General features: G+C 40.2%; 1 protein-coding gene across 4 annotated transcripts in view; it reads left to right on the top strand.

The window, feature by feature from the left end:
- asxl2 (ASXL transcriptional regulator 2) overlaps window positions 1–25930 on the top strand; it is a 164723-nt gene that overhangs the window by 42313 nt on the left and 96480 nt on the right. For all 4 annotated transcript variants that reach the window (XM_007900450.2, XM_042333272.1, XM_007900453.2 and 1 more), the window contains one exon: window positions 23094–23176. In XM_007900450.2, the coding sequence (XP_007898641.2) occupies window positions 23094–23176 (83 nt within the window). The remainder of the gene's footprint in view (window positions 1–23093; window positions 23177–25930) is intronic.

Raw genomic sequence — 25930 nt, 5'->3', positions numbered from 1 at the left:
CAACAACAACAAAATTACATTTGTATAGCGCCTTTCACATCGGGAGGACGTCCCAAGGCGCTGGACAGTCAGTGTTTCGGACCAGAGCTGGGAATCGGGGTGGAGGAGGGTGGAGGGCAGTGGGAGAAGCAGGGAGATCGAAAGCACGGTCAAAGAGGAGGGTCTTCAGAGGGTCTTGAAGGAGGCAAGAGAGGGCGCGAGGCGTAGAGACTGGGATGGAATTCCAGAGGGTGGGGGCAGAGTGGCGTAAAGCCTGCCCGCTAGTGGTGGGGCGGGCGAGGCGGGGGATGTGAAGTAAGCCGGAGCCCGCTGAGTGGAGGGAGTCGGCAGGTTGGTAGGGGGTTAGGAGGTCGCAGAAGTAGGGGGGAGTGATTTCTGGATGACCTGCAGCCTGTGGGAGGAATTGGAGAGGCCAACAAGCACGGAGTTTGCATAGTCAAGCCTCGATGTAATGAAAGCGTGTATGAGGGTTTCGGCGGCCTGCGGTGTGAGTCAGTGGTGAATCCGGGTGATGTTGCGGAGGTGGGGGAAGGCAGAGCGGGTCATGGCACGGATGTAAACAGATTTCAACCCTCTCTGTTTCTCTAATGGCACAATGCACAAACCATACTGACCGTTAGGGCAGACATCAGTAAGTATTTTTTAACACATAGAATCCAATCAACGGCTTAAATAGGTTATCAGTTGGGGCAAATAGAAAAGTGCGGCTGCACTTTTTACGAGGAATCCGCTACAAACGACCCCCCCCCCCACCCCAAGACAGCCCGTGATAAATTAAGTCTCTGGCCCATGGGTCTCTCGCTGCTTATCAGACGTCATGGTGGATGTGGCGGATCCACATCCGCCTATGGCGCTCGCGGCAAATGGGCTTCACTCGTAGGCCCCGCTGTTGTGATTGTCTGTGGTTCTCTGTTTGTGAGTGTCTGTGTGTGTCTCTGTGTGTCTGTGAGTGTCTCTATGTGTTTGTGAGTATCTACGTGTGTCTCCATGTATTTGTGAGTGTCTGTGTTTGTCTCCATGTCTGTGCGTGTCTGCGTGTGTCTCTATGTGTTTGTGAGTGTCTGTGTGTCTCTCAATTTGTTTGTGGCTATGTGAGTGTGTGTGTCTGTGTTTGCGAGTGTTTGTGTGAGTGTCTGTGTAAGTGAGTGTGTGTGTCTCTATGTGTTTGTGAATGTCTGTGTATGTCTCTATGTGTTTGTAAGTGTCTATGTGTCTCTCTGTGTTTGTGAGTATCTCTATGTGAGTGTGTCTGTGAGTGTGTGTTTGAAAGTGTCTCTGTGAGTGTGTCTCTCTACGTGTTTGTGCGTGTCTGTGAATATGTATCTCTCTCTCTGTGTTTGTGAGTGTCTGTGAGTGCGTCTCTCTTCTGTATGCGTTTGTGAATGTGTCTCTCTCCTCTGTATGTGTATCTGTTTATGAGTGTCTTGTGTGAATGTGTATGTATGTATGTATGTATGTATGTGTCGCTCCTCTGTCTGGGTGTGTGTATATCTCGGTGTCTGTGTGTGTGTGTGTTTCTGTGTCTGTGTGTGTCTCTCTCTCTCTGGGTCTCTGATTCTGTGCCGGCCTGAGAGCGCCTGTAGCCTCGCTAATGTTCTCCCCCCACCCACAACAAATGGCCACCCAGTTTTTGTTAAACAGGCAATTAATATTTATTTTGCAACAATCTAACATATATTATTTCCTCATGTTTAGTTTTTGTGAATAAAGTGAAAAAATATAGGTTGGCAGTAAAATATACCTTAATAGCACCAATCAACCCCCTGCAATTCCCGGCAAAATGGGACAAAGTTTTTTGACAATCATTTCCGCACTTTTCAATTGGCCCAGATTATCAGGAAGGTTATTTGAGGCCTGGAATCTGAAGTCATTTAAGAAACAACTTGATGCTGTGGTGAGAGGACAATAAGATGGGTATTCTGGCAGTGTGAGTTGAAATGGACCAATGGACCCACTTCAATTGATGTTATAAAACATACAGAAAATGCAAAATTCACAATCACTTACATTTTACAGTAAATTCTGTGACGCTCGTTAAGATCTTTTCCTGATGTGAAAGGTGGTATATCAAACGTAAGTTTTATTATTTATTATTAATACTCAACATAACATAACATAACTTAATACTTATCGCAATCTCCTTTATTCAATGTGGTGAGTCACAAGTGTCTACAAAATGTGGGTGCCAGCAGGCAGCAATACTGCACGGAGTCATTGCTGGCACATGGAGAGGAGCAGCTCGCTATTGTTGTCTCTGTGTGGCTGCTTTTAATGTAGACTGAAATCCTCCTCAACGAAGCGCACTGGACCACCAGTAAGATGAACACATCTGGGATGATTTTAAACTGACTTGTTCTTGACAAGCACATATCTTGTTCATCTGAAGCCATAATGATTTTAAATTCCTCATTTTTAAAGCTATCAGACTGGCTTACTATTATTTAATCACTGAGTAAATGAGTTTCATGGTTTGAACCACGTTTCTGACTAGTTATGTCTCCTTCCAGTTGAGGTTCATTTGAGTTGAGAACATGCATTGCTGAAAATGTACATGGTACCCACCCCTTCCTGTCAGAAGATGTAAAGTATCTTTTGATTGAGCTTTAATGTTTGGATCTAAGGATATCCACCAATTTAAGTAATTTGTTATTCAGGTAACAAAATGTTTGCTGAACTCGTTACAAAGCAACACGTTGCTAAATAGGTACTAGAGTGAATTTCTTTGTTATTACTTAAGTGATCAAGTAAAAAGTAAAAACTTATTTCTTAAAGGTGTCAGCTTGGCTCTGTTGATAGTACTTTTGACCATCACCAAGAATATACTGTAAAGTGAATTAACTTTGTATTTTGTAGGTGAAACTTGGCAGCCAATTGTGCACAGTAGTGCCCAACAAACAGTTATTGATTGAGTGACCAAATTATTATCATTCATTTATTTAGTTTTTTTGAAGGGATTTTACCCACCGGTAAAGCGATTCGCCATTCGACAAACAACCGGGTTCCTACTGACTGCTAGGTAAACAAAGGCGTGTGGAGTAAGGAAACTTGCCCAGTGTTTCGCCCAACCTAGGAACCGAACCCAGATCCTCTTGCTTACGAGGCGAGCGCTCTAACCACTGAGCTAGAAGATTTTAATTGTTTTCTCTTATCCATTGAATGTATTTTAAATAGAATTTTAAATACATTCTATTTTAAATAAATCTAAATAGAAACCTTCAGGACAACTTTTAGATGTACACCTTAAGCTTATTGAATCAAGAAAATGTAAATTGAATTGTTGAACTTTACATATTTCTTTGAGGTTTTGAAATATTATTCTCTTCTGTGACCTTAACCTACGAACATATTGTTTACTTTATTCATATTGTTCACATTTCGTACCAATGATCACAGGAACATTATTGTATGAGCATGCATACATACAAGCCAAAAATCCCTCTCTTTGGCAAATCCAGGCTTGCATGTGCCACATCCTCTCTGGACCACCATCAGTGATCCTTCAGATTCTACGCCCTAAGTACTGGAACACTCTTCATCTACCCTTCTGTCTTCCCTGTTCAGGTCCAAATGCCTGACTGTCCAGTGTCTTGGGATGTATTCCCGATGTGAAAGGCACTATGCAAATTAAATTTGTTGTTGTTGTCTCAACCCCTCTCAATCTTTTTATACATCATACATCCTGCTTTTAAAACATAACTCTTTGACCGAGCCTATTGTCATTTCCCCCTCTTCATTTCTCCCATGCTCATTGTCTGACCCCATCTATATAAAGAGCTCCAAGATCTTATCCTGTGAGTAGGGCACCATATAAAGCATGTCATTTGTCATCCTCATGGTTTTCTTGTGCAATAGATCTTACAAACAGAACATGTTATACTGTAGAATGATTGTCTCCATTGACATTATAATTGATATAGTCAGTCAGAATTTTTGTTTTACACAATGGACAGTTGTGGAATAAATTACCAAGGAAGATAATTGAAGTGAATGGTATTCCTATCTTCAAGAGTTCGAGAGGCAACTAATTGTATTTCAGAAAGAGAAGGACATTGTAAGAAGATTGTTGAGTTTGATTGAGATCAATAAAAACAATTGGCTTATTAGATATAAAAACCTTGTCTTGCTCCTAAAATCTTTGTTCGGTTCAATAACATTTTTTTTTGTGTGCTGACCAACAGCTTTTCTCCCAATTGTGTTGCAAAGATTGGTGGCTCCCAACAAGGGAAATTATTCATAAAGAGCAAATGACAGGACTACAAAAAGAGAACAATTTGCTGTATTGACTGCTCACCAGTGTTATTACTAGGACTAATGATTACAAGAGCAGATAAAGGTTTCACATTGCAGAACATTTTCTAAGGTGAAAGTCAAATAAGTAGTTGGTTAAAAAGAGTTTGGATTTATAATCTATGAGAATTTATTTTCTGTTGAGGCCATAATCTGCTCTGTGCAACTTCCTTTCAATACAAACAAAATCTAGTTCTAAGCTTAGTGGGATTCATTATTGTTTGTCAGTGTGGCACAGTTGGTAGCACTCTCACCTCTGAGTCAGAATGTTATGAGTTCAAGCCTCACATCGGGAATTTGAACTCATAGTCTAAGTTGACACTCCAATGCAATGATGGGGGAGTGCTGCATTGTCGGAGATGCTGTCTTTTGGATGAGATGTTAAACTGAGGTTGTGTGCCTGTTCAGCTGGACATTAGAGTTCCCATGGCACTATTTGAAAAGAGAAGGGGTTTCTCCCGGTGTCCGAGCCAACAATGCTCCAAATAAAATTGTCCATCATGATTGCTTTGTGGAAGGTTACCGTACACAAATTGGTTGCCACGTTCACCTACAAAATGCAGTCGCTCCACTTTGCGCTATATCAAATGTAAGGCGGGATTTGTGTTATTAGAAGCCAGTCTCAAAGTGGACATTTCTTGTGACTGAGGCTGCTGGTGATCCCTAATGATTCAAGAGACCGCTACTCCACCTGAGGGGCTCTATGTAAATCCAAATTGTCAACTACTTCAGAGAGATGGTTATCAGCTTTTGTCACCGGAGGCTGATGGACCACATATTGTAGCTGGCTAAGAGTTGCGTGATTTTGTTATTCATTGGTCAGAATTTTTAAAACCAAAAATGGGTTTGTTTGTTCAACAGCTAAAAGGCCACATGAAATCTCCTATTTAAAAGAAACACCTTATGTTTTGTTTAGTTTGCACATATCTCTGCCAGCTCTAAGTAGTGTGACCTGAGCTGGTGATAAATGGTTGATCATGATATCGCTAAAGAAGTTGAGGCCTGCCTCGAAGTAAGTAGAAAGCCTACATATTGACTTTTAGATTTATTGTACAGACAGAACAAAATTGCAAATAGTGCTCGGAAGTACAATAGATACTATTAGGGTAAGATTCTAGCTGGGTATAGATTTACTCTATTTATGGAGCATTTTAGAGTGCTCGAATTTAGAGAATTCTTAAATGCAGCCTTAAATTTTAAGAACTACAGAAAAACGACTTGATGGTATAAGACTGAATTCAACAACTTGCCAAATTCTGGACACTCCAAAGTACTGCATAACGAGTAAACCTAGACCAGGGTTTTTCAGACGCGCTCAATATTCAGCCACCTGTTTGATTTTGTGTGGTCACAGCATCCCCCTTGCTCCCCTCCACACACACACACCATATGAGGTGTGCAGCTGCTATTGGCCAACTTTCATGTTAATACAGTGGTGGTCATGCAAAGTCATAGAACAAAGTGCGACTCTTGTTCACGTTATCTCTGTTAACCATTAAGCCGATTACAACTGCCCCAACAATTCTGGGCCCTAATAGTAATTTGTTATGAATTTCTCAAATGATTTTCATGTATTTGGGCTCATTTATTTGTGTTCTTGATCGCCTCACAATTTGTTTTGTTAACTAATTTTTTTTACTGTTTACTCTGTTTGGAGTTAGAAACACGAGCAGTGCAAGTCGCAGGTTGAGGTGGCTGAACCTTCTGTAGTCTGAGACACCAAGAAACGCAAGAATTGTTTCTATAAACCTGTGTCACTGATATTCACAGCATTTTGTCCATGGAAATCCCTGAACTCTATTTGCCACACAAACTTGTGAGAATTTGGGTCCAATTAGAAATTGAGCCTGAACTGAGATCTCATAAGGTTACATGACATACAGAGGTTTTCATGGAGGAAGCAATGCTTTTCTGAGACACCTTTGCCAGCAGCTACGTGGTGGTGAGGCTTTTTAGACCCACAGCATTGTGTTTCTGTAATTGGAGATTACTCAGATGACCCAAATGTTACAAATTGCTTGTAACAAGAGCTGGGTGAAGTTTTCAGACTAAAACAAATAAGAAACGAAGAGGGTTTTTACAATTCTAATGGCTCCTTTTACTCATACCGTGACCCCTCAGTTGAATGTTTCCATCGTATCAATTTACAGTGATAGCCCTTTCAAAAAGAACTTACTGCCGAATGACCACCCTGATTAATGAATGTCCTGATCACTTTGCCACGAGGCAGTGTTCAAATATGAAAGCTAATCCAAAATGCATTAGTTAGTAGCTAATGCACTTTTAACATTTTTATTATCTTAAATTATAGTGCCTTGGAGCATTTTTATTTTACAGGGGAATAATTTAATGGTAAGCATGCCCTTACAGACCACGTAAAAGTAATTCTGAAAGGCCAATTAAACGTTAAGTGGAGATTTCAGTAATGACTGCATCATATATGGTGCTCATTTCCTCTGATCCTCCAGCTGATCAGGTGAAATTACTAAACTAAAACTGCAGTGTCCTGCTTCATAAAGATTACAGCATTGCATGCAATGTGAAAGGCTTTAATAAAAACAGTTGCCAGAAAGGGGCATTTAATAAAACATTAGGTTTTCATGGGGACATGATATCAAATCACATAGTGGGTGCAGATGTGCATTAAATGAATTCTTTGTGTCTGGTAATAGAAGAAAGTGCAGACTGCCTCTTCATAGTGGAGGTGGCATTTCCATGACAGGACACGGTGACTCTAAGAGCAATAGATGCTATGACTAAAATGGTGACTTGCAGGCTAAATGTAGTAAAGGAAGATTTTCACGTTGGTTCAGCTGGTGCCTGACATATGTGGAAACCCATCACTATGTTGTGGAGTCTTGTAGCTCAGTGGTTAGAGCACTCGCTTTGCAAGTGAGAGACCTGAGTTCAATTCCAGTCAGGGCGAAACCTTGGGCAAGTTTCCTTACTCCACACGCCTAATAATAATCCCTCCAAAAAAACAAAACAATAATAAATTGGTCATTTTCAATCCATGACTGTTTGTGGGACATTGCTGTGTGCAATTGGCTGCCGCGTTCGCCACAAATATACAGTCAATTCACTTTACAGTATATTCTGTGAAGCGCTTTGGGACGTCTAAAAGACATGAAAAGCGCTATATCAAATGCAAGGATTATTATTATTATTATTTAACAGCATCCAATCCACATATGTATGCCAGCTATGCATTATCCTGTGACTGGGATAGAATGTGCACTCGCTTCCTGGTGGGGTCCCCTCGCTTAGCTAATTCTGGAAAGTATTGAGTGCAGGTTGGCAAGAACTAAGACTTGGAGACCCCAGAGTGCACATTGGGATAGAGCTGCAATTTAACAAACTAAAACTGTATAGCCTTCCATTGAAAGTACTGTCTTGCAAGCTTCCAGCTTCTTATCCAGCTCGGATTGCCCTCCCATTCGGGCTTTGGCTTGAAGGGTTTACAAGAGATGAGTGGAAAAAAATCAGCCCCCAGTGACTGATCTGCCTCTACTGATGAACCAGGCTGGCTGGTCTGTCATCAGCAGTGCCCAGGAGTACTATAGAGACAGCCAGAATACCAAGACTTACACAGAGAGTTCACTCATTTCTAATGTTCCGTTACCAAGTATGTATCCTTGGACCCCCTTACTCCCTCCCCTCAGGAGGATTGTCAATTAAAGGAAGACGAGGTGTCAGGCCAGGATGGAAAGCCCGCACGAGTACATATGGAAACGGTCATTGTCTGGCTGGTCCATTTAATAACTCCTCACATTTATATTGAGAATTTCATGTATAATGGTTAAAATAAAGCAAAAGTAATTATATAGACAAATGTGCCAGGTAATCCGTGCCAGCAACATCCCACAAACAACTATGAGACAAGTAGCCAATTAATTTGAACAATTAGTTTGGGAATATATTTGGATTGGGAGGGGGATTTAAGGCAGGTGAACAGGGAGAAAGACTCCATGTATCTTTGATACAGCAATGGTAGGGCAGTCTCCTTATGTCCCTTGAATCACAAGGCAGATGGAAGCTAAAATTAATAACACAATCAAAGAACGGGATGATCATCTGAAGATAAATAGTGAAGTATACAATATAGAATGCTTTTATGTAGCAAACATTGAAGACTTATTGAGGACAAGATGATTCCTGAGGTTTGGAGAACTATTTTCAGCGCCTTCTATGCATAGTGAACAAAAGGCTGGAAACGACATCAAAGGTGACCTGAATATCTGGTAGCCCCCCCAGTCAGGTCATAAATAGGGAACCAGCTCTAATGCTCTGCTTAAATAGCGCTCAGATATAGCACTGCGCTGCCTTGCTCTACTCTGACTTGTGCTAATTGGAAGCATAGTTTCCCTGTATAATTTTAATGTAAAAATGAAAAAAATAGTTGAAAGCTGTTTGCTGTATCTGCACATTGTTTAAACAATTAGTTTGGGTCATGACTGGATTCTGTTGCTTGAATTTCATTGTATTCTATATCAGTTTCTTATCTGAGTTTATGTCATCCATAACATTGTCAGGAATATTGCACAATTGTTTATCGAAAGTATTCAATCAGCTGCGAAGGGTTGTTTACTGAGCAGTTTGACTAAATGGCACCTGGCTTTGTAGAATTGTAAACGGTTTTGTCCTTAGAATGAGTTTGACAAGGATTAGTGGTGTTTTGATATCTGGTAATGATCCAAACAGATAAATACGGAAAGAGTAGATTATAATAAATCTGACTGATTAGTCGTTTATAGATTGTTCTTTGGCAATCTTTTGGAAGTAATCTATAGAATAATTGGTAGATATCTGTGCATTTGATCACATCAAAATGAGTTGGTGTGAAGTGCAGTGACTTGTTATGCATGTAATCATAGTGCAGTAGCTAATCTGTACCAGCAAAATCTACAAACACCAAGAAGATAAATGACCATTCAATTTTACTTGTAAATTTGAACAAGGAGGAATTTTGATGAGATATCAGGAGATGTCCATGTTGGTCTTTGACAATCACGTAAACAGGCAGAGGTTGATGGGGAAATGATGGTGTATAATATTCACTTAATTGCTGGGTGATACCTACTAATAGATGTAGCTTGAATAGAATGAGAAACATTGAAGTAATTGGGTCGCTCGGGAGTTTAAGCTGCAGTTTCTAGATCTGTGTGGATGATGATGTGAAAAGGGCATCTTTGCTGAAGTAGAAAGAGGCATCTTCAACCTTTGTGGGCTTCACCAGGTGTATAAAATAGAAAACCTACTGGTGGAGAGGAGTCACTGGTCATGATATAATAATAATTGCATTTGATATAGTGCCTTTCATTGCATTTGATATAGCGCCTTTCATGTTGGGAGGACATCTCAAAGCACTTCATAGGATATACAGTACTCTAACGTGCAATGACTGTTCATGGTACGGTGGGTGTTCTGGAAGGATGAGGTTGGATGGGCAGAAAGGCCTTCATCCAAATCAATCTTGTGATCTTGTATTTTGAATGATGTGGCAACTCAGAGACAAAACAGCAGTAACAGAGAATGTAATTGTCTAGTCAAAAATAAATTAAATATTGGTTATGATGTGAGTTTTTTTTACAAGAAGAGTTCAAATGTGAAAAGGCATCACTTTGAGCCAAAATGAGCTGGAATTGAAACATTTTTAAAAGGAAATTGGGCCTGTGTATTATCTGTACAAACTGCCGAGAGCTAATGTACAATGATGATTACAGGACACGTAGACCTCTATCTGCAAAACAGTGGGAGATGTGCTTTCCAGATGGTCAGACTTGCATTTACAATCAATACAATTGCAGCAAGATTAAGATAATTGTGCTTGGTACTGTGTGAGTGAAGAATAAGAGTTTAACTGGAATATAAACCACTGTATGTTAATGAAGAACAATTCCACATTTTCTCAATGGTACATTATATTTCTCATTGTACATATGGTACATTTTTTCAATGGAACATTACCCAAAGTGATGTTGTTTTGCATTTAAAATAACTTACAAATAATACCATTTCTAGTTAAGCTGTATTGCAAATTGAATTTAGAAGTTAAACCCACTGATACTGGATAGTTTGCGCTTGCCCTGTTTTCAATAGTGGGATTTTCTGTGCAGGTGTGAAGTACTATTGGTCTTGTCACTGGTGATTTCAATACCACTTTGTTTGCCATTTTAGTGTCAAATCACCTGATTCACCTCTGGATATACAAATGGATCAAACAATAATAAATATAAATTATAATAATCCTTGTGTTAGATATCAAAAAAGGTCACCCAGCGTTCCATTTAGGCAAAATCTGTTAAGCCAAACTTTATTAGTTCTATAAAGTTACACCATGGAGGGATTACAACAAAGCAATGTTACTGCGGGATGAGACGTTCAGCAGCCGAAGTTCCAATCTGTCTTGTCTGGTTATTCAAGCTTTTGATCTTCCATCAAGTCTTCACTCGTGCTGCTCCGATCTTTTTCTTGCCCCTCGTTCTTTGTTCTCCCTGTCTTTATACCCTCATTCCACTCCCTCAAAACCTTCCACCAATCTCTTGGCAGTCATTTACAATCCGTTATTTTACATACCTTATCTATCTTACACCATTCAATGGTTGGTGACTAAGTTACAATCCCTCATCAACATATCCAATCATATGTTTCCTTCACCCCCTTTTTCTTCGTACTGATTCCATAGTTACCTGACCACATGTTACCGTGACCCATTTTAACCCCTTGTTGGTATGCTAATTTTGCACACTTTATGCTCACAATACTCAATGCTCTTATGAATAACCCAACACTTACATTTGATATAATGCCTGATTATGTTATTGAGCTATCTCAAAGAGTTTCACAGGATATATTGTAAAGTTGTGTGGCTGTGTATTTTGTGGATGAATACCAGAAGGTTGACAAAGAAAGGAATATCTTTACCGTGTATCATAGGTAGAAATTCGGAATAAAACTGATGAACTAAAAGCACAGATAAACACATATGGGTACGATCTCGTAGCCATCACTGAAACATGGTTATAAGTAGATCTAGGGTGGGAGTTAAATATTCCAGGGTTCTCAGTTTACAGGAAAGATAGGCACTGTGGGAAAAGAGATGGGGGGGGTAGCCCTGTTAATTAGGGATAAAATAAAAGCAGTGGAGAGGAAGGATCTGAAATCCGATGACCAGGACAGACAATATGGGTGGAAATAAAAAATAATAAAGGGCAGAAAATATTAATGGGAGTGGTTTATAGACCCCCAAACAGCAATCACAATATAGGACAGGGTATCGATCAAGAAATCAGTGGAGCATGTAGGAAAGGTAAAGCGATTATAGTGGGTGATTTGAATCTCCACATAGATTGGGAAAACCAAATCGACAAAAATAGGTCAGAAGAAGAGTTCATTGAGTGTACGAGAGATAACTTTCTAGAGCAGCATGCCGAGGAACCAACTAGGGGACAGGCCATCCATCCTAGACCTTGTTTTGTGTAACGAAACAGGGCTAGTTGGCAGTGTAGGTATTAAGAATCCTCTAGGGCAGAGTGATCACAATATGATTGAATTCTGCATTAAGTTAGAGAGGTATATAGTTAAATCCGAGGCAAGTATTCTGAATTTAAATAGGGCTAATTTTGTAGGTATGAGGAAAGATTTAGGTAAAATAGACTGGAGAATAAGATTAAGAGGTAAAAATGTAGACCAACAGTGGCAAATATTTAAGGATGTAGTGCAAAATTCTCAGCGGTCGCATATTCCCTTGCGGAATAAGAGTAACACAGGGAAAGCAATTCATCCATGGCTAACTAGAGCAGTTAGGAAAAGCATCAAATTAAAAGAAAAGGCTTATAAAACTGCCAAGAAAAGCGGCAAATCTGAAGATTGGGAGAGTTTTAGAAACCAGCAAAATAAAACTAAAAAACTCATTAAGGGCGAGAAAAAGGAGTATGAGGGTAAGCTAGCTAGGAACATTAAGTCTGATTGTAAAGGTTTTTAGAAATATATTAAGAGGAATAGGCTAGTGAGGGTAAATGTAGGTCCACTAGAGTCAGAGACGGGAGAAGTTGTAATGGGGGATAAGGACATGGCAGAGTCCCTAAATGGGTACTTTGCATTTGTCTTAATAATAATAATAATAATAATAATCCTTGCATTTGATATAGCGCTTTTCACGTCAGGAGGACGTCCCAAAGCGCTTCACAGAACACACTGTAAAGTGAATTGACTGTATATTTGTGGGCGAACGCGGCAGCCAATTGCGCACAGCAATGTCCCACAAACAGTCATGGATTGAAAATGACCAATTTATTATTATTTTTGGTTTTGGAGGGATTATTATTAGGCGTGTGGAGTAAGGAAACTTGCCCAAGGTTTCGCCCTGCCTGGAATTGAACTCAGGTCTCTAGCTTGCAAAGCGAGTGCTCAACCACTGAGCTACAGGACTCCCTATGTCTTCACCCTAGAAGACACAACAAGTCTGCCAACAGTAGAGATGCACCAAAGGGATAAGGACAAGGGGCAACTTAGGGAATTTTTCATTAGTAGAGAATTGGTGCTAGGGAAACTGTTAGCACTAAAAAGTGACAAATCCCCTGGTCCGGATGGCTTGCATCCCAGGGTAAAAGAGGTAGCTTAAGAGATAGTAGAGGTCTTATGTCTGATCTTCCAAAATTCCTTGGATTCTGGAACAGTCCCCATGGATTGGAAGATCGCAAATGTCACACCACTATTTAAAGAAGGTGGAAAGGAAAAGATGGGGATCTATAGGCCAGTTAGTCTCACATCAGTGATAGGAAAAAATTTAGAATCGTTGATTAAGGATGTGGTAGTGCGGTATTTAGGGGAGCACAATATAATTAGGCCAAGTCAACATAGGTTTACAAAAGGGAAATCATGTTTGACAAATCTCATAGAGTTTTTTGAGGACATTTCCAGTAAACTAGGTAAGGGTGAATCACCCACAGGACACCCTGGAGTCCTGTAGCTCAGTGGTTAGAGCACTCGCTTTGCAAGCGAGAGACCTGAGTTCAATTCCAGAAAGGGCGAAACCTTGGGCAAGTTACCTTACTCCACACGCCTAATAATAATCCCTCCAAAACCAAAAACAATAATAAATTAGTCATTTTCAATCTACGACTGTTTGTGGAACATTGCTGTGCGCAATTGGCTGCCGGTTTGCTCACAAATATATAGTCAATTCACTTTACAATGTGTTCTGTGAAGCGCTTTGGGACGTCCTCCCGACGTGAAAAGCGCGATATGAAATGCAAGGATTATTATTATTATTATCAGTGGATGTGGTCTATTTGGACTTCCAGAAGGTATTCGATAAGGTGCCGCATAAAAGGTTAGTCCAAAAGATAAGGGCCCATGGAATTGGGGGGAGCATATTAACGTGGATTGGGGAATGGTTAACGGGTAGGAAACAAAGAGTAGGGATAAACGGGTCCTTTTTAGATTGGCGGGATGTGATTAGTGGAGTGCCACAAGGATCAGTCCTTGGGCTTCAGCTATTTACCATCCACATCAACAATCTAGATGAGGACATCGAAGTTAATATATCTAAATTCGCGGATGACACAAAACTAGGAGGAAGTATCAATACAGAGGATGACATTAAAAAAATGCAGCGAGACATAGATAGGTTAGGTGATTGGGCAGGTAGGTGGCCGATGAAGTATAATGTAGGGAAGTGCAAAGTCATCCACCTAGGTAGCAAAAATAGTAGAGCGGGTTATTTTTTAGAAGGGGAGAGATTGGAATGTGTTAGCGTCCAGAGGGACTTGGGTGTCCTTGTACACCAGTCACAGAAAGCTAGTCTGCAGGTGCAGCAGCAATTAGGAAGGCGAACGGTATGTTAGCATTCATTATGAAAGGATTAGAGTATAAGAGTAGGGAAGTCTTGCTGCAACTGTATAGGGCCCTGGTGGACACCTGGAATACTGTGTGCAGTTTTGGTCTCCTCATTTAAGGAAGGACGTACTTGCCTTGGAGGGGGTGCAGCGTAGATTTACTGGGTTAGTGCCAGGGATGAAGGGGATGAGTTACGAGGATAGGCTGACCAATTTGAGCCTATATTCTCTAGAATATAGAAGAATTAGAGGGGATTTTATAGAAACCTATAAGATCATCAAAGGGCATGATAGAGTAGATAGTGGGAGATTGTTTCCCCTGGTTGGAAAAACTAAAACCAGGGGTCACAACCTTAAAATCAGAGGCCAGCCCTTTCACACTGAGTTGAGGAAGAACTTATTCACTCAAAGGGTGGTGAATGTATGGAACTCACTACCCCAAAGGGCCGGTAACACTCAGTCGTTGAACATATTCAAGACTGAGATAGATAGATTTCTTATTGCAAAAGGGATTAAGGGATATGGGGATAAGGCAGGGTCAGGTTATTAGCTGGAGTTAGATTAGAAGATCAGCCATGATTGAATGGCGGGGCAGGCTCGAAGGGCCGAATGGCCTACTCCTGCTCCTACATGTTATGTTATGTTAAATAATGATTTGACCGGAAAATGAAAGAGTAGTAAAGCTATGCTCATCTTGACTTTCTCTGTAAAATTACACAATTATTCAAAATCCCCTCTAATGGCTCAGAAAACAGGCATAAACGAATAATACAAAAATCCCCGCAATATACAAAATACAGTATACAGTGCATTATAACTGATATTCAAAATTAATTGAATTCTATTAACCTTTTATGATTGATAGTAATAATACAGATGTAGCACAAAGATGAAATGCATTAAGTAGAAGAGGAGCTTGAAATCAATCACAATCAATGACTGAAGTAGAAACTAAAGAGAAAATAGATTACATGCCATGCAAAAGTGGTAATGAGGTGGAATAAAGGCAAAAACAAAAAAAAGCTAGTAAAAGTAGAAAAATATTTGAAGCATAAAGGACCAAGAAAATAGTAAGGAATAAACCGCAGAAGTTAGGGATTTAGCCAAAAGATTTTAAAAAAGAAGGGACTTGTTAGAAGTCTGCAATCTGGTCAGGTTCAGTTCATACAGGGAATGGGATAAAACAATTTTACTCTTGTTTATTCAGTATTTTATTCCATTTTCTTTTGTTCTGATGTGTCTATTCCTCTGCCTTGGATACATAAGCTGGGGAGCCAAGCATCCAATCGTGGAGAATTGGAGGTGTTGAAGGACAGTAGAGGGCAGAGTTGCCTAGACCATCACGATAGTGTGTTTTTTTCTTGAAACAAACTGGGGCTTCCAAAATGTATGAATTGCGCTGTGTGTATGTGAGTGTCTGTGTGTCTGTCTCTCTCTCTCTGTGTGTCAGTATGTGTGTATGTCTGTGTGTTAAACTCTTTGAGGACTAATGTAACATTTTTTAATCAAAACCAAAATCAAATTACACATAACTATTAATAGAGATATTTGTTTGAGAAAAAAACTGATCTGCAATTTTGAACATTTCTGTAATTTAGTCCTTTATAATATGGTGCAAATATTTTCAAAGTTGTTATAGTATACAATATACAATAGAATACATTACATTTAAGAATGAAACAATGCATAATATGTGCATTATGCATTGTTTCATTCTTAAAGGTTCACAGCAGAATTCAACCCTATTTAGACAACAAAAATATGCTTTACTTGCACATACTACCTTTTTGTCACAAGGTCTGAATTCTTGTGACCCAATATTATACAACTTATTGAACTAAAACATGCTCCTTTCTGTAGAGAAGTCTATCTTGTATTGTGTTTTCTTCACAGGGAAGAGAGAGGTATTCCTTTTCCCAAATTACGATGGAAATTGGGGGCCTTTTGAAATGTTTGCTGTGTGAACGATGACTTTTTTAAAATAAGATATTAATGCAAATTTTTTAGTAGTTTAAAATCGTAATCTCTACTGATTTCTAAAACAAGTACCTTGGATATCCTCTATATCATCTCAGACACCCAATATTACCTTTGACTACTTTGAAATCAACATCTGTCCAGAGTTCCAGAGGGTTGACTGTGATTTGGGATTTGCTAATTATGACTCTTTTTTGTGACTCCTGCAATCTAGACTTGTGCCACAATATCCGTGTGTTCACCTTGAAACATGTAGTAAATCAGTATTAATCTAAACTTTTCTCCTCTTGAAATCAGTGTTGATTTTCTGGCACAGTGCTTCTGTTTGTTCTCTCCATTTATCTTCCTCTTTAAGGTGTTATCCTGCCAGTAAATTTTCCCTTGCATTTTCATAAAGAGCCCTCTCCTCCACCCTCTTTCTGCTCCTAATTTTTGGCTATGCTATTAGTGGCGTAATCTGTCATCGTTTAAGGAAACATCACTGCTAAGGTTACCCATGTAATAGAAATTCAGACTGTCAGCTCAAACAGTCAAACGAGATTTGCTGTCCAGTTAACTTGTCACTGTGATGGACAGGTTCCATTTCTGAACACAATCTGAGGATTGAGCAAAGCTCAGTCCTGGTGCACTTCAATTCCAGTGTTTCTCTGTTCAGATGAAATGGTTTAAAAAAAAGAGAGACAAGTACTGTCAAAATTATGTAGCAGAAATAGAAAAGAAATCGTAGCTGAGCCCAATCCTGTCTTCATCTGATGTGCGTATTCCAGCAAGAGTCATGGATGACCTTTTTTCTCTCTTGCTTTGAGGCCAAATGTAGCCCCCCTATTGTGCCCTTGTTTAACATCAGCACAGACTGCAGTTTAAACTGGAAGCTTCCCAGTCTAAAAGTCTCAGATACTCGCTGAATAAACTTGGTGAGCCAGCAGGGAGCTTTGAATAAACTTTGTCAAGAGAAAGTTAGAGTTCAGTGTTTTAATTGCTGTGAAAGTTGGCACACTCTTGACTGTTTAATAACATTTAGAAAATAAAACAGCACTTTAGCAGAGCTCTACTCAGCTGGTGCTAGCCCGGAGAGAGCAACATTAGACAGTCATTTAATATTCCTTTTAAACGACTGGAAAGATTTGACAGAGAGGTCAAATGAATGAATAAATGTTTAATATTCAGTACAGTAAGATTATCCCTGACTGTAGGGAACTACTCGACGAGGGTCGAAAGATTCAAATTGTTTTGATTGGATTGACACCTTGTAAACTATCCAATGATCCAAGTAGATTTCAGAGATTAGGTTGCTCTGTTTCTGCTTATACAGTGCAGTCAATAGAATCAGGCCCAATAATCAGATAAATAAAGAGACCGCATGTGGTCTTGTCAGATGTATGACCTTGCTCTTTCTAAAATATTGTAACGCAGTGAAGGTTCTCCACAAGTGGCAGGAACTTTAAAGAATATAAAAAGAATAGGGCTTTTGTAGTTTGTGGCCAATAATCTATTAGTTAGTTCAGATAGTTTTGCCTTGAGGCTAAAAGTAGCTTTATAATCTTTAACACATGATAACTGTCTATGGTGTAAAATGTAGTATCTCTCACTCTTCTATTTGTAATGTTGTCTAGAAACACAGGCATGTTAACTTCGTTGAATGAAAAGTCAGATTTTCAAACTCAGCGTTCAACTTTCAGTCTGAAACTGTACCAGTCAGTTGTCTAGGAGTATAACACATGATCTTTTCTCTAATCTCTGGAGAGACGCTACAACTGGCCTCGGCAAAGTCTCGCCAGCTCCATTTCCCTCAACAATATTACAACCACGTAGCTGAGAGGCATTGTTCCTCGGGACAGTATCCGTGCAAATGCTTTCTATAATCTGTTCTAGCTGCATATTTTATTCCTGCATGTGTCCTTTCATTTAGATAATTGGCAGTTTGAGCTTGCTTCACAACAGGCAGTCTGATTGTACAAGTATGTACATGATGCTCTTACCTGGAGAAGGCTCAGTCACAACCCATCAAGGGAGGGCTTTTGTACTTATGCCAGATTCCAGGTGGTAGTAGGCAGAGTACTTCTGGTGGAGAACTTGTCCAACACACTTTGACAGTAGTGTATTGATGTTGAGCCTTAAGACTCACTGCAGCCATTTCTAGTGATGGAGTATGAGACTTCAGAAACTCAAACATATCATCAGTTGACCCCTCAATGCGCTCCTTTCTCTGTCAACAATGTGATTTAAATTTTAGCCTGATTTTGAGGCAAGAAAATGATGGGGTTGATGACCAAATTGTGTTTGAAATGAACCTGCATTATTGCAAGGCTCATTATAATGGCATTGTCTTTTATTTGTTTAAAATCTTATGATTATTATTAATATAATAATGAATCCTTGCATCTTATGCAGTGCTTGTCATGTCTGGAGGATGTCTCAAAGTATTTCACAGGATTTACTGTAAGGTGTAGTGATTGTGTATTTTGTGAGTGAACACTACAGGCAATTTGTGCACAGCAATTCTCACAAACAGCTGTGAAACAAATGACCAGTTTTATCTCGGGGTTTATTGTCCAGAATGCCAGGAGAAACTCCCTTCTCTTCTTGAATAGTGCCACCTGAACAGGCAGACGGGACTGCTTGATGTCTCATTTAAAGGATGGCACCTCTGACATTGCAGCACCTCCCTTCTTAGTACTATATTTGAGGCAACGTGAAATGCTGAAATGCTGCACACTGTCAAGCGCCTTGGGATGTCCTCCCAACGTGAAAGACGCTCTATAAATGAAATCTTGTTGTTGTTGTTGTATATTGTAATGTCTGCCTAGATTAAGTTCAAAGTCCTAAACTGGCACTTGAATTCATAACCTTTTGATTCACAGGCGAGAGTTCTACCAGCTGGACTAGGCTGACATAATTGTACCTGATAATAGATATAACAACAACAACAAGATTACATTTGTATAGCGCCTTTCACGTCAGGAGGACATCCCAAGGTGCTTGACAGTGTGCAGCATTTCAGACCCGAGCTGGGGTCAGGGAGGGAGAAGGGAGGGGAAGGGGGGTGGCCGATGGCATGGTCGAAGAGGAGGATTTTGAGGCGGGACTTGAAGGAGTCTAAGGAGGGGGCGAGGCGGATTGATTGGGGGATGGAATTCCAGAGGTTGGGGCAGAATGGCTGAAGGCTCTCCCGCCAATGGTGGGCCGGGTGGGTCGGGGGACGTGGAACAGGCCAGAGCCGGCTGAGCGGAGGGAGTGGGCGGGTTTGTAGGGGGTTAGGAGGTTGCAGAGGTAGGGTGGGGCGAGGCCATGGAGGGCTTTGTATGTGAGGACCAGGATCTTGAACTGGATCCTCTGAAGGATAGGGAGCTAATGGAGTTGGGAGAGAATGGGGGAGATGGGGTCACGGAGTTTGGTGCAGGAAAGGACACGGGCTGCAGAGTTCTGGATTATCTGCAGCCTGTGGAGGGAGGAGTTGGGAAGGGCGACAAGCAGGGCGTTTGCATAGTCGAGCCTGGAGTTGATGAAGGCATGAACAAGAGTTTCAGCAGCCTGAGGGGTGAGGTAGTGGCGGAGTCGGACAATGTTACGGAGGTGAGGGAAGGAAGAGCGAGTCATGGCTTGGATTTGGGGAAGAAAAGACAGTTGAGGGTCGAACAAGATACCTGGGTTCCTGACTGGTTTGGTGAGTTAAAGTGCGCAACCATGGAGGTTGATGCTGCCAGAGCCTGAGGTGCAGAGGCGCTGGCGCGAGCCAATCAGGAGGGCCTCAGTCTTGTTCATATTCAACTGTAGGAAATTTACCCTCATCCAGGACTTGATGTCCGACAGACAGTCTGTCAGTGGTCCTGGAGTTGAGGGTGGAGGCACAAAGATAGAGTTGGATGTCATCCGCATACATGTGGAAGTTGACCCCATGTCTGCGGATGATGTCACCAAGGGGGAGCATGTAGATATTAAAGAGGAGAGGGCCAAGGACAGAGCCCTGGGGACGCCAGATGTGACAGTGCGGGGGCTGGAGGAGAAACCGTTAGAGGCAACGAAGTGGAGACGGTGAGAGAGATAGGAATCGAACCAGGATAGGGCAGGTCCGTGAAGATTAAGAAAGGAGGAGAAGCGGTGTGTGAGGATGGAGTGGTCGACAGTGTCGAAGGCAGCAGAGAGGTCGAGGAGGACAAGAAGACAGAGGGAGCCCTGATCACAGATGCTCAGAGTGTCATTAGTGACTTTGACCAGGGCTGTTTCCGTGTTACGGGTAGTGCGGAAGCCGGATTGGAGGGGTTCCATGAGGGAATGGCGAGAAAGAAAGGAGCGGAACTGGGGCATGACGATTCATTCCAGGACCTTGGAGAGGAATGGGAGGTTAAAGATGGGCTGTAGCTTGAGAGGAGGGATGGGCCCAGGGAAGGTTTAATGTTTAACCTTGTTATTATGTTGGGGAATCTAAGAGAATCATCATTATTTACAAAATGCTATTGACCAATAAAGTGAGTCAGCATTGACTTGAGTACTCTGTTCATTTTTTATCTTGCCACCAGAAAATACAGTGATCACCAACCCATTTCTTCCTAACACAAGTGTTCATATCCATTGGTCGGATTGCAACATTTCAATCATTGTGTGTGGCTTTGATCAAATCTATCCTGTTGCTGTTTTGATCATATAAATCTATCCTTCATTGATCACTATTCTGTTAAGATATGTTTCAATTACTGCGTTTTGGAAGTCGCAAAAGAATGTTAATTAAGAATTGATTTTGCTACCAAATAGGAGGCAATAAATTATTTTCTTGCTTTTTTTGAAAATCTGAATTGACAATGCACCTTTAAAATTATTTTGAGAAATCACACTCTGTAAGAAAGGTCAATAGAATAAGCTTGTCTAATCTTGCATTGACATTGTATAATGTAGTTAACTAATCATTTGGGAAGTACACCCATTACTTGAGCATAAAGAAGTTTAAATGTCAGTTGTTTAGGAATAATATGATATGTAACTAAGTGATTGGTTTAAAGTTTTGTGACCTAGTACTTTGTGATCTTGTATTTTTAAAAGTGTTTCCTGTTGATTTACGGCTTCATTGCACTAATCTTGATGGAGTGTTTCATATGGATTCATAGACCTGGTATACTATATCTAATGAAGCAGTTAATGCAATTTGAAGTTGCACTTAGCATCTCTTAGTGTCATTATCCATTGAGAGCATTTCCATTATGTTAAAAGCTTGGATTAAAATACAGTATAAAGTAACAGGAACTATTCCCATTGGGGCAAATATGCAAGACAGCAAATAAAATGGTTTTAAAATGGCTTATGTTATCGTATTCTATAATTTAGAAATGGATAGACTAAGAGTAAATTAAACCTGAAAGAGTAGTTTATTTAATAATTTCACTCACTGCCATACTGTAGTACCCATCAACAAGTTTGTTGTGCACGCACTTTTTAATTATGTGTAGTTCCAAAAATATACCCATTTAAATTCCAATAAACCAGAGCAATGTTTAACTGAAGGCTTTGCAATACCCTCCAGTAGATGCCAGCAGAACAAGTCTGCCTTTGTAATGCTTTCATGCCTAAATTAAAAATTGACATGCCAACTATATAAAAATAATTTAAATGACGCTTAAAATATTTTGTCATGAAAATGAATTCATCATGTCAATAATTGCCAGTCATCTAAATTGCACCATTTATCCTGACAGAACTTGACATTTGACGTATTTCCTGTCTGGCCAGAATCCTTGAGTTCTGTAGATACTGGAGATAGTGTTTCATTCAATACTGTTTTGCACGTCTGAGACTGTATTTGAGGTTAGGGCAAATTGTTGTAACATGGTAGAGAGGACTTTGTTGTGTCTGACCTGAGATTGCTTGTTGCTGATATTCAGTTTGCAAAGTAGAAAATGTTTTATTCCCAAGCTGGCCCCTATCATGGCTCCTCTTCGACCGTGCTTTTGATCTCCCTGCCCTCCACCCTCCCCCAACCCGACCCTCAGCTCGGGTTCGTAAATCTGTCTGTCCAGCGCTTTGGGACGTCCTCCCGACGTGAAAGGCGCTATACAAATGTAATTTTGTTGTTGTTGTATCATCTTGAAGAGTTCAATTTTCCTAAAATATGCAAAGTACTCTTAAATATGACATTTATACCATAGAGGCAAGAATTCCATCTTATTCACCTGTAAGTTGAAGTGGTTGTTAGTGCGTTTCTTCGCTGGTTCTCCAACTAGATATTTCACTGCTGCATGCTCTTAGAATATAGAATTACGTAGAATGTTACAGCAAGGAAACAGGCTATTCGACCCAACTAGTCCATGCCAGCATTAATGCTCCACATCAGCCTCCACCCGTTCCTTTTCCCCTCTCCCATACCCCTCTATTCCCTTCCCGATGTCATTGATGTAATCTACTTCAATTTAATTAATACCTATTGCCATCTAGTCTTGGAAAACATTTCCTGTTACTTGAATAATACGAATTGCAGAAAAGGTCATTTTTAAAAAATATTTGTTTCCTTTTAAAAATAAAGTCTTAAAGTCAACATCTTTGAACCAATTTCTCCAGCCATTTTTAATATTGTTACAAATACAAAATTCATCCTCCTAAACTTGTGTTTGGTATTTTCATGTAATAATAAATAATAAACAATAATGCACAACTAACCCCATGTTAAATTTGTATACAATACTAATTTACATTTATATCGTACTTTCACATCAGGAGAATGTCTCTACTCCCTTGGTCCGCACTCCTCTTGTATTCATCCCCCGGCTTGGGTGCAAATCCTTGATTGTCCAGTGCCTTGGGATATCCTTCTGATATGAAAGGTGCTATTGAAATGTAATGTGTTGTTGTTGTTTAAATTAAAGTTTTTTAAAAAGTGTTATTTTATCAAAAAACTGAACATTTCTAAATTATCTTATGGGTCATTTTCTTACTGGATATTCCCACAGTATTGATACCGGCAGGGATTACACAATTGATGCTGACATTACGGTCTGTCTTTATCAGGTGCTGGAGAAGTATCCAAACACACCAATGAGCCACAAGGAGATCCTACAAGTCATCCAACGAGAGGGACTCAAGGAGATCAGGTGAGTGCTTCAAGTTCTCCTTGCAAATGGCAATCTTGAAGATGATTTTTGTACTGGTGAAAAAACCTACATATCCATAATCAAGTAGTTTATACTGCAGTGATAGAGAAGAGATACAACACATTTCCTGTAAAAGTAGATAACAGTCAGCCAAGCGAGGGACTGCGAGTCTTTTGGAATTTATGGGTGGAATTCTCCTCATTCCAATGTGAGGGAATTCTGGGCCATGCACTTGCAAAATATCAATGTCATTCCAATGAATGAAGCAAATGTTGAGATTCTAATCCAAAATCATGGATTTGTTATTGATGATTAAACATGCTAAGATCTCATTGTCAGGATGGTTGAAATTGTGATGCAGATTAATAGGTGATATCAGTTTTGCCCTCTGCTGGGCCAAGCTTGATGACAATGGGATAGTTGTCAAGTGATTTGTGGTGTGCTGCTCGTGCAGTTCTGACGCGTATGGGTGCTACAAAATCCGTCTGAAGTTTTCAGAGGTGAAATACTATTTTTGGAAGACTTGTTGAAGGCTGTTTTTACATCTCATAGAATTGGGATGCTTTCTCCTTTTCACTATTACTTACCAATTTGACTTCCTTTCAAATCTGTCGCTTGCTTTAAACTGAAATTCATTGTGTGAACCAAGAAGTCGTAGCTATGTTCCTAAAACATAGTTTGTATCTTGATGAGTTAAGTGTTCTGAGGGATTAGCTGTTACATTATCTAGTGGTTTACCAATGCATAATGACTGGGTACATTCCAAAATAATTTTTTTTATCCCCAAGGAGTAGTAGTGGAGTGCAGAATATATGTTGGATAACAGACTATACAGTACTTTGTACAGTATAAGTGCTTTGGAATGTCATCCCGACGTGAACGGAGCAAGATAAATATAAATTTGTATTATATAAATTTACCATCAGGTTCATTTTTGGAATAAGATTCCATCTGGGTCTCGTAACTCTATTAACATGGCATCCATCCTTCGGCCCAGTCGTTAAACCTGTCCCATTTGCCTGTTCAGGTCAATGTTAAAGATCCCAAAGGCACTATTCAAAAAGGGAAAGGTGTTTCTCCCGGTGTTCTGGATGACAACAACAACAACAAGATTCCATTTTCTAAAGCGCCTTTCACGTCAGGAGGACGTCCCAAGGCGCTGCACAGTTGGGTCATGACCCGAGCAGGGGGGAAATGGTCAGGGTGAGGGGAGGGGAGGGAGGGAGCGAAGAGGGGGGAAATGGTCAGGGTGAGGGGAGGGGAGGGAGGGAGCGAGGAGGGGGGAAACGGTCAGGGTGAGGGGAGGGAAGGGAGGGAGCAAGGAGGGGGGAAATGGTCAGGGTGAGGGGAGGGAAGGGAGGGAGCGAGGAGGGGGAAGAGAGTCGAGAGGGGAGCTGAAGGCACGGTCAAAGAGAAAGGTTTTGAGACCGACAGTCCCCTAAAATAAAATTGTTCAGTCACTTCATGGCTGGTTGTGGGACTTTGCTGCGTGTAAATGTGCTGCTGTGCTTGTCTACAAATAAACAGTACACAGTCACTATATTTCACAGTAAATTCTGTAAAGAGCTTTGAGAAGTCCTCCTTTGTGTAAAGGTGCTATACCAATTGCAAGGATTATTATTATCATTTTTATTATTATTTTAGAGCATCCAGAATTTGGCAAATTGAACCTGTTTTTCTGTTGTCCTTAAGAAATGCTACATTGATAGAGTAAATGTAGAACTGTGTGAAATTTTTACCATATATTTGTTATCCCAATTTATACCAGAGTAGAGGTGCAGTGTATATATTATTCCATTTTAAACCCGGGCAATATAACAGGAGCTAGATATGCTCCTGGAAATTCAAAGGGTTTAGAATCAGTAAATGGTGAGGTTGAAGTAATCTTGACGAAGTGGAATAGATTGGCTAGATTGCCCAATGGTCTACACTGACTGAAACTTATTTTCTGTTACGACTGTACAATACAATTTACATTTATATAGCGTCTTTCATGCTGGGAAGACATCACAAAGAGCTTACTGTATACACAAAAGTACAATAACAGGAAATAAAGAGAGGGAAAGCTGGTTAGACGCAAGAACAGATTTCCACTGACACCTCACTGTTAAATTGTGGAGTAATTTGCATCAGCACTCTGCTATTTCTTTTTTGGTTAGGTGTAAGTACTATGCTCTGCTGGTGTCTACTAATTTAAAAACAGTGGAAACCATTGGGACAAGTTCCTGAACATACAAACATTTTTTTCATTTGTGAACTAACATCATCACTATAACATTTTTCTCCCTACCATGAGAATATAAATGCTGCATCATCCAATGAGATTGATTTAACTACTAGAATCTCCCACAAAATATACTACACATAAATCATATGAACCACTTTCAGACAATCTTCTGATGTGAAAGGCACAATACAGAAGCAAGGATTATTATATTGCATATATTACATTGCTGAATGAGTTGGAGCAGGATGCAGGATTAATAATTTCCATTCTCAGTTGTTCCTGCACAGCTTCATCTCCTGTTAACAGTATTACTTATTTAATCCATTAAATTGCCTAAAACTGTTGAAGGACCATTTTTTGAAGTGAAGGCCAAATCAATTTCAAAATAGAATCATGGAATCTTACAGCACAGAAGGGGGCCATTCGGCCTATCGTTCCTGTGGCTCTTTTAAAGAGCTACCAACTAGTCCCACTTTCTGCTGTTACCCCATAACCCTGAAAAATCTTCCTTTTCAAGAACATATCCA

Source organism: Callorhinchus milii, unplaced genomic scaffold (assembly GCF_018977255.1).
Source record: "Callorhinchus milii isolate IMCB2004 unplaced genomic scaffold, IMCB_Cmil_1.0 Scaffold3, whole genome shotgun sequence".
NCBI lineage: Eukaryota > Metazoa > Chordata > Chondrichthyes > Chimaeriformes > Callorhinchidae > Callorhinchus > Callorhinchus milii.
This window is presented reverse-complemented; position numbering and strand designations above follow the sequence as displayed.